We start from the raw sequence: 17,750 nt of genomic DNA on the forward strand, positions 1-17,750 counted from the left end.
AGTATATGATTTAAGTTATAACACAAAGTTCAACAAATTCAATCATATTTTACATAAATGGATGAGATTAGATGTTAATGTGGATTGAATTATTTCTTATTCAATTCGGTAGACGATCGTTTTGTACGGAAGGACAATAAATTTGTTTTAAGAATCCGAGTTGTCAAAGAGTACTCAGTAGCACAATAAGAAAAAAATAATAAAAACTTAAAGAAAAAAGGTAGACTTAAGAATTACATTGGTATTGTGTTCTTACTAATTTTTACTGTGTAATTGTTCTAGGAGTCATGTCTGTTTAGTCAAGTTTTAAATAGATATGACTCCGAGAACAATACCCATGTAGTTCTTAAGTCTAGCTTTTTCTTTATTAAGTTCTTGTTTTTTCTTATTGTACTCAGATTCTGAAAATGAATTTATTGTCTTCCTGTACATTTATGTAAAATATGATTGAATTTGTTGAACTTTGTCTTATAACTTATATCATATACTTAACATACTTATATAACCTTTCATATCTACACCATTTTACACCAGTAAATCCAAAGTAAAGTATGAAGAATCAACATTAGCAATCTTTTGGAAATTACTCCAATTAAAGGACGAATCCTCATTCAACCCTTGTTTATAATATATATATATATATATATATATATATATATAAATATATATATAAATATATATATATATATATATATATATATGAATGCTTGCATATATTTTTGAGGGGTGCTGTAAATTTCCAGGCTTTGGGTAAAAGAAAATACAGGATGAGGATCAGTCAATTATGATTTCATCCAACATATTCCCCTCTGAGATTCACAGACTTATTGCAGTGGTCCTTCAGTTTTTCCAAGCCCTGTAAAAGAACTCAGAAGGTTGCACCTCCGACCAGGTCTTTTGCAACACCCTTAAAACCAGGAACTTTTCAGCACCCCCACCTCACATCTGTATGCACATGTATATATATATATATATATATATATATATATATATATATATATATATCTATGTATAAATGTATTTATGTATGACCAATGTATGCAATACATATATAAGTGTGTGTGTGTGTGTGTGTATGTGTGTGTGTGTGTGTGTGTGCGTGTCCAGCTATGTATTGCAGCAAGAAAAACTTACTTTCACTTCATCAGCGGCCTGGGATTTTCCCTATTAAAAAAGAAAAATAAGCAACAAAGGCACAGATAAAGCAAACAAACAAAAAAGTTTATGTTGGAATTTATTTTTTGAGTAACTCAAAAATTAAAAATATCCGAACCAATAAAGTAATTAAAGAACGTTGCTAATTACGTTATTTTGAAGAATATATTCCTTTAACCCTTTAACATTGAAACTGGCCATTCCTGGCCAAAATATTCTACCTGTTTTATGTTCAAACCAACCAGATCTGGCCTCTCATACCTATCCTGTAATGTCATTCAAAAAATGACTCAGTAGTTAGAGCGTCGGGCTCACAATCATGAGTTAGCGGGTTCGATTCTTGGACCAGGCTATGTATTGTGTCCTTGAGCAAGACCCTATTTCACGTTGCTCCAGTTCTCTGAGCTGTAGAAACGAGTTGTGACATCACTGGTGCCAAGCTGTATCAGCCCCTTTGCCTTTCCCTTGGATAACATCAGTGGCATGGTTCCAAGCCAACCATAGCTTTATGAGTGGATCTGGTAGATCATCATCATCATTTAACATCCTTTTTTTCCATGCTGGCATGGGTGGGATGGTTTGACAAGAGCAAACATGCTAGAGGGCTCCACCAGGCTCCAATGCCAACCATTTCTACAGAATGTATTGGCTGCTTTTTACATGAATACATAAAAGGAAGTGAAACAGAAATGAAAACAAACACGAATGCGATGAACTTTTCAGCCTCCACTTACCGAATCCTTTCACAAGGCTTTGGTCAGTTTAGGGTCAAAGTAAAAAACAGATGACCAAGCTGTTGCATTGTGGGAATGAACCCAAAACCATGTGGTTGGGAAGCAAACTTCTTAGCTATACTTGCTTTTAAAACATGGGTTAGAGACTATTTTTGAAAAGATCTTAGAAAGTTTTTCTTTAAATCTTCAGTAATTATACGTATTTTGCTATTTTGCAGAACTATCAACAAAAAAGACTTAAATAACAGCATTAAAAAAATTGTTTTGTAAGATAATGAGGTTATAATTAATTAAACAATTTTAAAATAACTAAAACAAAACAAAACCGAACCAAAAACAAAAATTTTTTTAAAAAACCTTAAGTGAATCCAAACAATTTAAATAAAAATATTCCAACAGATTTTTTAAAACTCTTTTACAAATTTAGACATTACTGTCTTGGAGATTCTATGCCATGTCTGTTCTGTTTAGCAATTTCTTTATATCAAGGAATCTGATTCTATTTTCATTATCATCATTTAATGTCTGCTTTCCATACTGGTATGAGTTGGATGGTTTGACTGAAAACTGGTAAGCCAGGGGGCTGCACCAGCCTCCAATCTGATCTGGCAAGGTTTCTACAGCTGGATGCCCTTCTTAATGCCAACCCCTTTGAGAGTGTAGTGCGTGCTTTTTACGTGCCACCCGCACAGGTACCATTGACCCGACTCTGGTATCAGCCATGACTATGGTCTCACTTGGCTTGACAGGTCTACACAAGCACAGTATATCACCAAAGGTCCTGGTCACCTGTCACTGCCTCCATGAGGCCCAACGCTTGAATGGTGCCTTTTATGTGTCCCCAGCACATGTGCCAGTCAGACAGCACCGGCATCAGCTATGACTATTCAAAAAAAGCTTTGAACACATGGAACCAAAAGACTAGCCTTTGAAATGCCATGGAATATGGATAGGGGCTTTTTTTTAACCCCTCTTTATTTTGTTCTTACAGAATTCTTACCTTTGGCTCAACAGTCGGGTCTAAAATAATTTTACCAATATTTTTGCGGTCATGAAGTCGTTGCATGGCTTCTGCAATCTGTTTCGGAATAAAAAAGAAAAAAAAACACTTTGGTAAAAACTGAATGAGAAAAATCCAAGAAAATAAAGGAGTGGGAAAAAAACAAGTAAAACATACATTGGAAATGAAGAATTTGTTTAGATTCTATAATTCCATCTTTATCTTTTACTTGTTTCATGTGGCAATGCTGGAGCATCATCTCGAATTTTTATCCAAATGTATTGACCTCAAAACTTATTTCATTTTGTTAAGCCTGGTACTTATTCTGTTGGTCTCTTTTGCAGGACAAACACAGACACACATGCATGCACACACACACACACACACACACATATATATATATATAAAAGAAAATGGAGGTTGGGAAGTTAATAATTGTTTATTATTAACAGCAAATTAATCATCAGCCCTTACAGCTGTTTCAATTGATACTCAGTAAATATTAAATTTATGACACAAACATATACAGATATATATATATACACACACACACAAATCTTTGGTCGGCCCGAGGCTATAGCAGAAGACACTTGCCTAAGATGCTATGCAGTGGGACTGAACCCAGGACCATGTGGTTGGGAAGTAAGCTTCTTACCATACAGCCACGCCTCTTTGTTCTCTCTTTTATGTTTTTTGAAAATCTGTAGTTTTACTTGGATTAAGAAACTTTGTGTAAGTTCTTCAAAATTTGTGAGGTACCCACAGGCTTTTAGCATTCCAGGCTATTACCTGATTTGCCTTGGGTTTATTACCATTCATGAAAATGGTGCTTCATTGGAGATTACAGGTTATAAGTTAAACTCCTTGATTCCAAAGTGAGTTCACAGCTGTAACCTACACCAGTGTCACATAACCAGCCCCAGCCCACTCAAAAGTACCTTGGATTGTAGGGCGACATGCTGTGCTTGAGGAGACCTATTGAGCCAAGCACATCAAAATCAAATGGAAATTGTAGCTGTGATCCCTGTGCTGGAGGGTTGAATGCATTTGATTAAAAATCCTTCAAGGTGGTGCTCCAGCATGGTCACAGCCTCACGACTGAAAGAAGTAAAAGATAATTTCTTTTTTGTTAATATTAATTGAAAAAAAAGGCAGCAAGTTTCAGCAGAAATATGGTGGGAAAAGGGATTCAAATAGTGAAGAGAACTTACGTCTTCAAAACAAGCAACTTGGTCGATGACTGGTTTAATGATTCCATCAGTGTACAACTTGAACAGTTTGTCCATTTGGCTTTGAATATAAGCATGTTGGTTGTCACGGAACAATAACTGACGCAGCTGGAACCCTGCAAGGAACTTGTTGTCGTCGTACAACTTCAGGGGACTAATTTTATCAACTTGCCACCACTGAAATAGGGGAAGAAATAGAAAAAATAGGGGACAAAAACACATCAAAACTTGTTTAAGAAGCTATCAACATATATTTTTATGTATTATCATTATCAGCTATGTGCCACATGCACGCACACACACACACACACTCATGTATATATATATATATATATATATATATATATATATATATAAAAGAAAATGGAGATTGGGATGTTAATAAGTATTTATTATTAACAGCAAATTAATCATCATCCCTTACAGCTGTTTCAGTTAATACTCAGTAGATTAATTAAATATTAAATTTATATGATCATTCATCACATCGTTTAACGTCCGTTTTCCATGCTGGATGGGTTGGATGGTTTGACGGGGGCCTGGGAAGCCAAGAGGCTGCACCAGGCTCCAATCTGAAATGGCAGAGTTTCTACAGCTGGATGCCCTTCCTAATGCCAACCACTCCGAGAGTGTAGTGGGTGCTTTTATGTGCCACCAGCACGAGGGCCAGTCGGGTGGTCAGAAGCCCAATATACCCATCATGTCTACCTAACTGATAAGGATACACCAGGTACGTGCAACACAACCATATGTGCAGGACATACTGGCCTCACATCAAGATAAACAAAAGCCCCACGGTTATATTTTCTGATTATTTTTGTTTTTTCTTACCTTTTACTTGTTTTAGTCATTAGACTGCGGCCATGCTGGGGCACCTTAAAGAATTTTTAGTTCAACGTATCGACCCCAGAATTCTTTTTTTTTCCTTTTTAATTGCAGTTATTAGACTGCAGCCATACTAAGGCACCATCTTGAAGAATTTTTAGTCGAATGTAGCGACCCCCAGAATTTTTTTTAATGATTTTCAACCAGAGGGTATATCCACATGCTAGAAACAACAGCCAAATCTCTTGAAATTTTTTTGTAACCCCTTGGTTTTTTTTCTTCACTAAAAATCTTTTTGTTTGTTTCAGTCATTGGACTGTGGTCATTCTGGGGCACTAACTTAAATTTTTAGTTGCAGAAAAAAAAAATCAGCATTTTAAAATATATATTTAAAGTCTTTTGTTTTCTTCTCTCAGTGCTTACAGCTCAATGAAAATAAGTTGACCTTTTGAACTTTCTCCAGCAGTTGAAGGTCTAACAGAAGGCTAGTCATTCAAACGTACTTCTTATCGTTTGCCTAAATAGGGAAATGGGTGTTTCTCCATAAAAATGACAAATTCTGGTTTTTGTGAAGAAAAAACATGCCAGAGACATGTGTAATATTGACTTTCATTGTCTGTGTGTATATGTGGTCAGTCAAACGTGGTCAGTCAAACATACTTCTTATTGTTTTTATGTTTCTACACATTTCATGAAGTAAATGTTTTCCCTTTTGTTAGAATTCGGACAATATGTACATTGAGTAGTAAAGAGTCTTGTGTTCTGTTATTCTATTATTGATGTTGATTTATTTTCAAACTTTAAAATTATTCTAAAAACGAGGAAACACACAAAACATACCATTGTGAGGGACATAGATGTTTTGACACCGTTCTTCGATTGAATATATTTTGTTTACTTAAAAATTGGAATTTTGGAAAATAATTTTTGTTTTTTTTTTACAACCACAATTTCCGTTTGTGTTTACATGAAATTATAAAAAAAAAATTTGTAAGATTTAGCTGTTATTTCTAGCATGTGGAGAGACCTAAAAAGTTTCAAGAGATTAAACCTTCTAGGTTTAATTTCATGCACTGGTTGAAAATCATCTGAAAAAAATTCTGGGGTTGATACAATTGACTAAAAGTTCTTCAAAGTGGTGCCCCAGCATGGCTGCAGTCCATTGACTGCAACAAGTAAAAAGAAAAACCAAAATGAATTATGTCACAAAAGTGGTTTTGATCAAGCTTAAAAAAATTTCTGGGTTCCATTCAGCCATCTAAAAATTCTTCAAGGTGGTGCCCTTGCATGGCTGGACGCACTCTAATAACTGTAACAAGGAATTAAAAAAAATTCTAAAAAAAAAAAAAATTACTGCAAAATATAACCGTGGAGCTTTTGTCCGAGGGGGCTTTTGTCTAGACCCCAAACTGCACATGACTTTGCAAGGCAAGGCTCGGAATTTTCTTCAGGTTGACCATCCTGCTTAAAAGATCCCTGAATAAGGTTCGTTTAAGGATGTTGAATGAAACACCCATGTTTGCAGAGATGAATTATCCAAACCCCAAAGAATTCTTCTCAACATATGGCTATGATGCTCCCCCACTACTTCTGCTCTTGATCAGAGATGCACATATCGTCAGCCACCAAAGGACATGCTCAACTGGTTAAGGTCAAATAACTGACAAGCAAATCTGTGGTATTAAGCAGAAATATTTGCTGTAGATCATCTTTTTATACCAAGACAAAACAATGTACATGATAACACTTCCAATCAGTTAAGATCAGAAACCATGAGAGCCACTGCTTGGTACTGCATCAGGGCATTAGCAAATCTGTGGTATTGAGCAGAATATTTGCTGTGGCCCATCTTTTTTATACCAAGACAAAACATGTACATGATAACACTTCCAGTCAGTTAAGATCAGAAGCCATGAGAACCACTGCCTGGTCCTGCATAATCATTTTATGTCTTTTCAATACCCTACAAATCTGAAGTATTCTATGAACATTCACAAGTTTAGATATAAGGGAGAGAACTGCGTAATTCTCTTCTTTGAGGTGAAATAAAATTCTGTTTCATGTCTGCAAGATGAGTCTCTAATATGTTTACCAATTGGATTTCTGTGAGAGATACTCAACAAGAGTAATGAGTAATTGTTGGCCTGGCTGTTGCATTTCAACCTGGACATTCCACAAATTGTTTTTTTCTTTTCTTAGATTAATTACAGCCAACACAAACTGTATGGAGCCTAAACTTAACCGTTATGATAAAATGGTTATATAATAAACAAAACAAAACGGCTGAGGCCGTACGTTTTCAAACCAAAGCACAATCCTGCAGAAACCAAAGATGGCCAACTGAAAGTGATTATTTTATGACATGATATTCAAATATCTTATCGTCAGATCTAGCTTTGATTCATTTCTAAATATATCGTTATTAATATCACCTTCTATTTCATTATTTTAAAAAGGTCATATCTTCGGGGCCAGGTAGAGATTCTTAATAGACAACCTCACAATTTATGAAATATTTCATCATCATCATTTAACGTCCGTTTTCCATGCCGGCATGGGTTGGACGGCTTGACTGGAGCTGGCAAGGCCAGGTGCCACACCAGGTACCATTGTCTGTTTTGGCACGATTCCTACGACTGAATGCCCTTTCTGATGCCAACCACTTTACAGAATGCACTGGGTGCTTTTTATGTGGCACCAACAGGGTCACCAAATACTTTGCAAAAGAAAAAAAAAAAAAAGCAAAGTTCCCTTAATTAGGGGTGGGAAGTAGTATTGGGGGTTGGCTTTGTGCCATTTGAAAGATTAAAGGTATAGAGGGGACAGATGTAGAGGTCCTGTTGTAGATACAGATTCTATAGAACCAAAACAACTAACATTACATAAATATTAATATGACAAAACACTAACAGATGACTAGACTTCAACTGTTTGGACCGAGACCTGCTGTCATTATTTAACAGTAACGACATTCATTTATTGTCCCGTGGGTCAAATTTAATATTATGCTGTTTTTGCTCTGTGCAGGATGCCAAGAACGTTTTGGAAATGTCCAAATTTAGTTAGATTACCCAAAAGGATTACCAGATATACTCAGCTATAAGTCACACTTTTTCCCCTGAAACGTTTACCTAAAGTTGGGGATGTCACTTATAAGTGCATCCTATAACTTCTAGTCAGATCAATGCTAAAATTCCTGATTTGAACCTTTAATTCGGGGGTGCGTCTTATAGGTGGGGGCGTTTTATAGTCAAGTATATACGGTATACTAAATTAGAAATTATACAACACAAAAAAAACTACTGGGGTACATTTAGTATTTTTTTCAACATCTCTGGTTTAGCAAGAATATACCATATAGAAAGAATATATTACACATCCACACACATACAATCAAGATAGTAATAAGACAAAGAAATCGTTTAACACATCTTTAACGATCAGTTAAAGTTGTTTCTGTACCAACTCTGCTTGCAATACCAATTTACACGAAAGTTCAAAGGGAAAATTTTACATAATGCTTGCAGTTTTAGACATTAGAGTGGCACTTCATCAGAGGCACCAAATCCATAACCAGCATGCACCTCATGTAATCCATGGAGGTGCTGCCCAACATGTCCGTTAAAGTCATCAGCCACAATAACCAAGTGTCTGTCTATTAGAAAATTACTATTTTTAAATCTCACAACGTGAGATATTCAGTAACAGTACTTTGGAGTAAAGATTGTTTGCCAACATAACCTGGCAGTCCTGGTTTAGGACGAATGTTGCTGTAATTTAGCCCCAGGAGACATCGTCTCCAGCTGGCTATACAACACAATCTGTCCTTATATTTTTGAACAAGTGAATCTAGCACCCCCACTCAGCCCAAAACAATATCTGTGTATCACAATTTCCAGGTTATTCCCCCTCATCAGCACAGAATAATTGCTCGGCTAGAGGTGGTGCTGCCAAATTCCCGTTTGAAAATGTAAGGACACAGATTGTGTCATATAGCCAGCTGGAGACGATGTCTCCTGGGGCTAAATTACAGCAACATTCATCCTAAACCAGGACTGCCATGTTATGTTGGCAAACAATCTTTACTACAAGTGCCTGTCATTTGTTGTTGGGGTAATCTCCAGAAGGACCTCGTAAAAATGGCCCTTGTGCTACGGCCATATATAGTTTAGAATCGATTCTCATTGCATGAATGTTTATATAATGAATATGTTGATTAAAATGTACATGTATATGAATGTAATATTAATCATCATCGTTTAACGCCCGTTTTTCATGCTGGTATGGGTGGGACAGTTTGACTGAGGTCTGGAGAGCTCCAATCTGATCTGGCAAGGTTTCTACAGCTGGATGCCCTTCCTAATACCAACCACTCCGAGAGTGTAGTGGGTGCTTTTTATGTCACCTGCATATTAATAATAATTAAATATTACAATATATATATATATATATATATATGGACACATGTAAGCCATGTTAATAACTAATTACGAGACCTTAGATTCAACTAACTCTCTCCCCATCTATCATACAACGGGTTTATTGAACTTTGAACCTAACTAAAATGTAAGACTATCAAATTATTGAACTTTTTCTTCTTCCTGTTTTTTTCCAAACACTTTCCTTCTCTCTATTCCCTTTTAACTTTGCTTTCTCCGTTCTGATGATGTCTATCAACTGCAACGAGGTAAATACATATTTACCCCAGCCTGATATACGGAAACAGCTGTAAACTTACTCTAACATATTCCCATCTTAAGTAATTAATGGCTTTATAACAACACCAAAGACCCACTTCTCATTGTTATTTATTTATTTCTCCATTTTGTTATCGTCTTTCTATATATATTTATTTGTGAATACCCGTCAGAGTGTAAGTATCTTGAGAGAAAAGCTGAACATTAGAAGCATCAGTTGTGGTGTGCAAGAGAGACGATTGCGCTGGTATGGACATGTGGTGACAATGGATGAGGATAGCTGCTTGAAAAAGTGCCACACCCTAACAGTTGAGGGAACCCGTGGAAGAGGTAGGCCCAGGAAGACCTGGGCTGAGGTGGTGAGGCAAGACCTTCGTACATTGGGCCTCACCGAGGCGATGACTACTGACCGAGACCTTTGGAAATGTGCTGTGCGTGAGAAGACCCGGCAAGCCAAGTAAGATCGTTGCCAGTGCCCCTAGACTGGTTCTTGTGCGGGTGGCACATGAGATGCACCATTTTGAGCGTGGCCGTTGCCAGTACCGCCTGACTGGCTCCCGTAGGATTTTCGAGTGAGATCGTTGCCAGTGCCCCTGGACTGGCTTGTGCGGGTGGCACATAAAAGACACCATTTCGAGCGTGGCCGCTTTCGTGCGGGTGACACGTAAAAGCACCCACTACACTCTCTGAGTGGTTGGCGTTAGGAAGGGCATCCAGCTGTAGAAACTCTGCCAAATCAGACTGGAGCCTGGTGTAGCCATCCGGTTTCACCAGTCCTCAGTCAAATCGTCCAACCCATGCTAGCATGGAAAGTGGACGTTAAACGATGATGATGATGATGATTTATTCTACTGTAGAAGAAGTCTATATGGAGGTATCAAGTTTAGAAACTCACTGATTTTGCGAAACTGAAGAAACTTTTAGTTTCTCCAGTAACCACACTGGAAGTTCCTGCAAAAGACAGAAATTGGTTTTAGATTCAAAACCATTCATTGCAACAAAATCAAACAATAATAATTGTGGATCTAAAATAGTTAATGTTTTTAAATTAACCAATGAAACAAGGGAAACATTTCAAAGAAAGGAAGAACAAGAGTGAATAAACATCAGAATTCATACAACTTTTGTTTGCGGTGGTGCCAAAAAAGTCCACCCTTTTGATACCAACCCACCCGAAACTGTCCCCTGATTCTACGATAAGAACTTGCTGTTTTAACACATAAAGCATGATGGGCCACGATCGTGGTTATCAGGCACAGGTTGACAGGCCACGATCGTGGCCCAGATAGATGCTTTTAATTTATGGTCAGTTGTTGGGGGTCCAATGTCACTCAAACGTTCCAATACCCCCCCAGAATGCAAGAGGACTAATAGTTCAACTACTGACTTTTCAGATGATGTAAAACTTGCCACCATTATATATGTAACAGATGATTTCCGATTTATAACTGTTGAAATTAATTTTTAAATAATATGATAGATGTAATCTGTTTGTAAGGACTGGTTCTTCGCTGATAGCCATTATGTAAAGATGAAAGAACAGTGATTGAAGTTGTGAAGAAAATATTTATTTACTGATACATCGAATATACTTGGCCTTGACGGGCTCGTGATAAAATCCTAGAATGTGCAAAGTAAAAAAGTTAATTTCGGCCTGTGTGTTCTTATTGTAGTAGTAAACCATAGAGAGAGATATGGTAATATGCAGAGAAGAGAAAGTGAGTTAGCGAGAGAGTGTGAGACGAAACAACTGCTCCATTGGTAAGTTACCATAGTTGTTCTCTTTGTGCCCTTTTCTTTAGAAATGGTGTTTTGTTTAGCCTGTCAGCCAGACTTTGTTCTCACCGAAGTGACTAACTGATTTTTGCTTGGGGGTTCTTGCTTTTATAATGATCCAGAAGGATAGACATATCATTGAGAGCAATAGATTTAGTTGGTGGTCTTGTTATCTTAATTCTAGCTTTTGGTGAAATAGAAGAGGTTAGAAAGGTCAAGTGGTGAAGACATTATTTCAGCCTAGCTAAAGCATCTGGAAAATGTAAAACTGCTGTCACTAAAAAAATGATATGTGTGTATCAGTGATTTCCAGGTTATAGTGATTTGAGCTGAGTGGGGGTCTTAAAGTCCTTTGTTCAAAAATATAAGGTCACAGATCGTGTCGTATAGCCAGCTGGAGACTATGTCTCCTGGGGCTAAATTACAGCAACATTCATCCTAAGCCAGGACTGCCATGTTATGTTGGCAAACAATCTTTACTACAAAATACTGTTGCTGAATATCTCTCGTTGTGAGATTTTAAAAATAGTAATTTTCTAACAAACAAAAAATGCTCAAACAAATTGAATTGTCAGAATGTTAATTAGCCTATAATCGTTAGTGGAATTTATCTTTAAGTTGCAGATAAATATAATTTTAGCAATTTCCATATCTGTGGCGCCACCAGTTTCCAGTTTCAAATTACTATTTTAACATTTCATTAACCCAATTTGTCTTTTAGCTGATCAAATAAAATACCAGTCATACACCAGAGTCCATTTAGTATGCCTATAAAGCATCCTTGAAATGAGAATGGTAAGAAAGTTGGCAGCAAACAGAAATGGCCATTACAACCAGAAACTCATTTGAAATTCTTAACGGCAGCAATCTACTTAAAAGGTAACTAAACTAGATTTCTGTTCCCCTTTTTTCTGTCAAATTACATTTGAATTAATAGAAAACCCTTCAAATACTCACCAAACAGTATGTACCGTCCCATGGGCTTCAACAAACTGATCCCTTTGTTAGTATCGTCCCCACATAGACAGTCCATGACAATATCAACACCCTCAGGAGAAATCCTTTAAAAAGATAGGATTTTAGAAAGAATTACAATGAAAAAAAAAACCCCTGAATATAGACTTTCTTATGGATGTTAAATGATGATGACAATGATGATGATGATGTTTGCATGGATTGGAGAGCATTTACTGAGGGAGATTTTCTACATCAAATGCCCTGCCTGCTGTCAACCCTCACCTGTTTCCACATGGTCAGATGCTTTTGCAGAAATATTGGAAACAAACAACACTGCTTGTATGATGGTGACACTTATTTACAACTACCATGCGAGTATGAAAAACACAGTAAAACATGATGATGATACACAAACACACGTGTACACACACACACACACATATATGATGAGTTTCTTTTAGTTTCAGTCAACCAAATCCACTGATAAGGTTTTGGCCCAAGGCTGTAGTAGAAAACACTTGCCGAAGGTGCCATGCAGTAGGACTGAACCTGGAACCATCTGGTTGGGAAGCTTGGGAAGTATATTTCTTATAAATCAGACCAAATCTAATTCTTGTTGACTGGCCCTCATGCCGGTGGCATGTAAAAGCACCCACTACACTCTCGGAGTTGTTGGCGTTAGGAAGGGCATCCAGCTGTAGAAACTCTGCAAGATCAGATTGGAGCCTGATGCAGCCTTCTGGCTTACCAGTCCTCAGTCAAACCGTCCAACCCATGCCAGCATGGAAAGCAGACGTCAAACGACAACAATGATGATGATGATGATGATGATGATCCACAAACAATATTCTCTCTGATTCAATCAATGAGCTTCAAACATTAAGAGTAATCCTAGCAAATCTTTGAATGTTTCTTTAGAAAATGGTAATGTCAGGATAAGAAGCAAAAGAACCTAAGAAACTACTTACTTCCTTATTTCTTGTGTATAGTCCAAACTGTGGTCATAGACGTGAGTAACTTTATCCTTCAGCGATTCGTGTTTATGGGCAGACGCCGTTCCATACAAAGTGACATTGTCAACAGTTTTAGATAACTGGATTATAGCCTGACCCTAAAAACACAAAGCGCCAACATGGAATATTATTTCAACTTTAAACATCTTCCTGAAATTGTGTACAGGAAACAATGGTTTCAAATTTTGGCACAAGGCCAGCAATTTTGAAGGGAAGGGATTGGTTGATTACATTGACCGCCCCAGTACGCTACAGGTATTTTATTTGATCACTCCCACCTCCAAGAGGACAACAGACAATGTCGAACTCAGTAGTATTTGAACTCAGAACATAAAGGGCCAAAAGAAAGGCTGCTAATCATGGTTTCCAACATTCTAAGGATTCTGTCAACTTGCAGCCTTAATGATTGTTCCAAATTTTGGCACAAGGCCAGAAATTTCCAAGGGAAGGGGAAGTGTCAGTTACATTGACCCCAGTACTTGACTGGTACCTTATTTTAATGACCCTGAAATGACGAAAGGCAAAGTTAACCTTGATGCAGTTTGAACTCAGAATCTAATAAGCTGGAAGAAGTGCTGCCCAGCATTTTGTTCTTGGTATATTATGGGATGATCATGGCTGGAACTTCTTTGATCAAAGTTTGGTTTCATTAAGGCTGACCTAAACAACACCATCTTCTTCAGTCAGCAAGAGTAATTCATTTTAAAAGTTATTTTAGTTTTGGATTTGGTCTGCAAGGTTCTTGAGGTGAACTTGTATGCTGAAACAGATTTTGTTATATCTTGGGAGGGTCATTATGCCAACAACAAACACATGCACTGGTTATATTTTCCAGTTATATTTTACTTAGTCATTAGACTGTGGCCATGCTGGGGCACTTATTCTTTTGTTCTCTCCTGCCAAGCTGCTAACTTAAGGGGATGTAAACACACCAACACCAGTTGTCAGTTTCTGTCCGCCAAAACCACTCACAAGGCTTTGGTTGGCAAGAGGCTAAGGTAGAAGACACTTGCCCAAGGTATCATGTAGTGGGACCGAACTTGGAACCATGTGGTTGGCAAATTTCTTACTGACACACCCGCACCACTTCTTTATGTTTATTAGTCATTTCGTTAACTAATTTAGCCAATTAACTAATTAATCGTTTGCAATCTCACCAATGACATGCTCTCTATCCCAGGCCCTTTTAACCATTTATTTCCCCTAATTAACGTCTGAGTAAGTCCCTCTTGTTGTAAATAATTATGGAAATAAAATATTTTAAAATATATTTTTAGACTTTTTGAAAATGGTTTCTCAATTAGAATCACTTTTTGCCGACTTCCACAATTTGAAGTATTTTTGGTACTGGCACTCCATTGGTTACGATGACGAGGATTCCAGTTCATTCGATTGACGGAACAGCTTGTTGATAAAATTAACATGCAAGTGGCTGAGTACTCCACAGACATATGGACCCTTAACATAGTTCATAGGGAGATTCAGCAGGTCACAAAATGTGACTTGTCTGGCCCTTTGACATACAGGACAACTCATTGATGCCAGCTGAGTGGACAGGACCAACGTGAAATGAAGTGTCTTGCTCAAGGATACCATGCATCACTGGGGATTGAACTCCTGATCTTATGACCATGAGCCATATACCCTAACCACTAAGCTACTCGCCTTTTGGTAAATCCCTTATTAAGGATTCCTAATTGGCAGGGGTTTAAGAAATATCAGAGAACTATACTCACCACTCCCCCGGCTATGCAGTGTGCAAGAACAGATTGTCCAGCACGCAAGTTACCGATGTCGAAGAGAAGGATGTAAGCGGTCAGATAGTTCATGGCAATAGCAGCAGCATCATGGAAGCTCATTCCTTCTGGCATTTTGTAGACATATTTCACAGGAACACTGGCAAATTCAGCCCAACATTGGCCTTCACTCAGAGCAATCACATTGTCACCAACCTGTAATGACAAATAAGAAACATTTAAAACATGCCATAAAGGAGGGGAATAAGGATTTCATATTTTGCTACAAGGGCAGCATGGGGGAGGGGATTAAGTCGATTAGATCGACCCCAGTGTGTAACTGGTACCGATTTAATTGACCCTGAAAAGGTGAAAGGCAAAGTCGACCTTGGCAGAATTTGAACTCAGAACATAAAGACAGATGGAATACTGCAAAGCATTTCGCCCGGCGTGCTAACGTTTCTTATTTCTTTATTGCCCACAAGGGGCTAAACATAGAGGGGACAAACAAGGACAGACAAAGGGATTAAGTCGATTACATCGACCCCAGTGCGTAACTGGTACTTAATTTATCGACCCCAAAAGGATGAAAGGCAAAGTCAACCTCGATGGAATTTGAACTCAGAACGTAACGGCAGACGAAACACCGATAAGCATTTCACCCGACAGGGCAACGTCTCTGCCAGCTCTCCACCTTAAGTAAGGGAATAACCAAAGACATTTTAGCCACTTCCAAATTGTTTTGAAATAAGCTGAATCCTTTTGCATTCAAAGCAGCCAAAACATTCTACCTGTTTGATGTTGAAACTGGCCATCTCCAGCTTCTCACACCTACCCTACAATGTCGTTTTAAAAATAAACAATCGCAGGAGTGGCTATGTGGTAAGAAGCTTGCTTCCCAACCACATGGCTCCAGGTTCAGTCCTACTGCATGGCACCTTGGGCAAGTGTCTCCAACTATAGCCTCAGGCTAACCAAAGCCTTGTGAGTGGATTTGGTAAACAGAAACTGAAAGAAGCCCTTCGTGCGTGCGTGCGTGTGCGTGTGTGTGTATATATATATATATATGTATGTATGTATGTTTGTCTCCCCACCATCGCTTGACATCCGATGTTGGTGTGTTTATGTCACTTAGCAGTTCAGCAAAAGAGACTGATAGAATAAGTACTAGGCTTACAAAGAATAAGTCTTTGGGTCGATTTATTTGACTAAAGGTGGTACTCCAGCATGGCCACAGTCAAATGGCTGAAACAAGTAAAAGAATTGAAATCTCAAGGCTAAGACATAATGCAAGATTATAATAAGCATTATGTTTAATGGAGTAATCTGATTGCTAACGAGTTAAGGGATTTTATGAAAGCAAAACAAAAATAAAAAAACAATATGGTGTCATTATGAGTAAAATCTTGCATAAGGGCCACTCATAAATGTGTTCTGTTAGCATGTATCATACTTCTTGTTTTAGGGGTCTGTGACGCCATAGATACTCTCCCATTTTTTTTGCCCAGTGGAACTTCCAGGATGTGACACCTTGGGGAAGAAACGGCTTCACCCCTACTAGGTTGCAACACCTTTTCAGCTGAGGAGGCAAACATGAAATGAAGTACGTTGCTCAAGGACACAATGTGCTGCATAGTCTTGGAATTGGACCCGCAACTTTATGATTCTAACCACTAGGACATATGCTTTTGAATATATGTAAACAGAGGTTTCGGCTGTTCCAATCTTACCCTTTTCTAAAAATTCCTGTGGTAGGTCTTAACTATTTATTTGTGAAACTGGTTAGCTATTTGCTGGCAAGTGATTGTCAATTATTTGCCCGTCAACCATTTTACCTATCAACTTGGAATCAACTATTTGCCTATCAAGCCTTTGTCAGCTATTTGCTTGTTAAACCATTGTCAACCGTTTGCCCATTAGCCCATTGTCAACTATTTGCCCGTCAACCCATTGTTATCAACAAGTCCTGTTTCTCTCGTTAGTTAATTAATGCTGAAGTTAGAACCGGTTTGGCAAGAATGAAAGATGCCTGACTGCAACCCAATCTCCACTGATGAAAGATTTCTTCTTCCTTCTCATATGAAATAGATTGTATACAGGAGGGAGGGGGGGGGGCGAGGGGAAGGAGGTGTACCACTGTTACAATATCACCAACAGGAGCTGGGGGCTAGTAGAACCGGTTTAGTCTGGAATCTGAGGCAATTGGTGAGGGCCTGTGATGGCAACAGCCCAAGAGAGTTTCTGGAGACCGAAAGGGTGAGAAGCAAAAATGCTTTGGGTTCTTTTTACCGTTTCTGCTTCCATAATCTGACCCTTTCTCCATTCTCTCTGTGCTCCTTCATCTTCACTCCACCCATTAACCCCACCACCTCTCACCATACAAATAACTCTGTCCTGGTTTATTCTCTCTTGAACACTGTTCTACTTCTGGCAATCAAAATTATTGATATTCCACAAACACTTCTCCAGAATTGGTTGCGTAAACATCAATATATTGAAAAAACAAGGAGGAGGAGGAAATGAGATTGTTAGCCGTGAGATACTGTGTATGGATATCACAGCAGTACAGACATAACTAATGCAGAGATGATATCCTAATGATATAGCTATGTTGAGAAGATACAACAG

At 38.0% G+C, this 17,750-nt stretch overlaps 1 protein-coding gene across 4 annotated transcripts in view; it reads right to left on the reverse strand.

The window, feature by feature from the left end:
* LOC106875997 (putative NADPH-dependent quinone oxidoreductase VAT1L) overlaps positions 1-17,750 on the reverse strand; it is a 93,049-nt gene that overhangs the window by 20,176 nt on the left and 55,123 nt on the right. For 2 of the 4 annotated variants that reach the window (XM_014924346.3, XM_014924345.3), the window contains exons 3-9: positions 15,123-15,338; positions 13,342-13,484; positions 12,374-12,477; positions 10,536-10,591; positions 4,101-4,295; positions 2,890-2,967; positions 1,135-1,164 (exon numbers count right to left, since the gene is read on the reverse strand). In XM_014924346.3, coding sequence (XP_014779832.1) covers positions 1,135-1,164; positions 2,890-2,967; positions 4,101-4,295; positions 10,536-10,591; positions 12,374-12,477; positions 13,342-13,484; positions 15,123-15,338 — 822 coding nt within the window. The remainder of the gene's footprint in view (positions 1-1,134; positions 1,165-2,889; positions 2,968-4,100; positions 4,296-10,535; positions 10,592-12,373; positions 12,478-13,341; positions 13,485-15,122; positions 15,339-17,750) is intronic. The other 2 variants (XM_014924348.3, XM_014924347.3) reach the window with 1 other exon arrangement.

Source organism: Octopus bimaculoides, chromosome 1 (assembly GCF_046866305.1).
Source record: "Octopus bimaculoides isolate indiv1 chromosome 1, ASM4686630v1, whole genome shotgun sequence".
Lineage (NCBI taxonomy): Eukaryota > Metazoa > Mollusca > Cephalopoda > Octopoda > Octopodidae > Octopus > Octopus bimaculoides.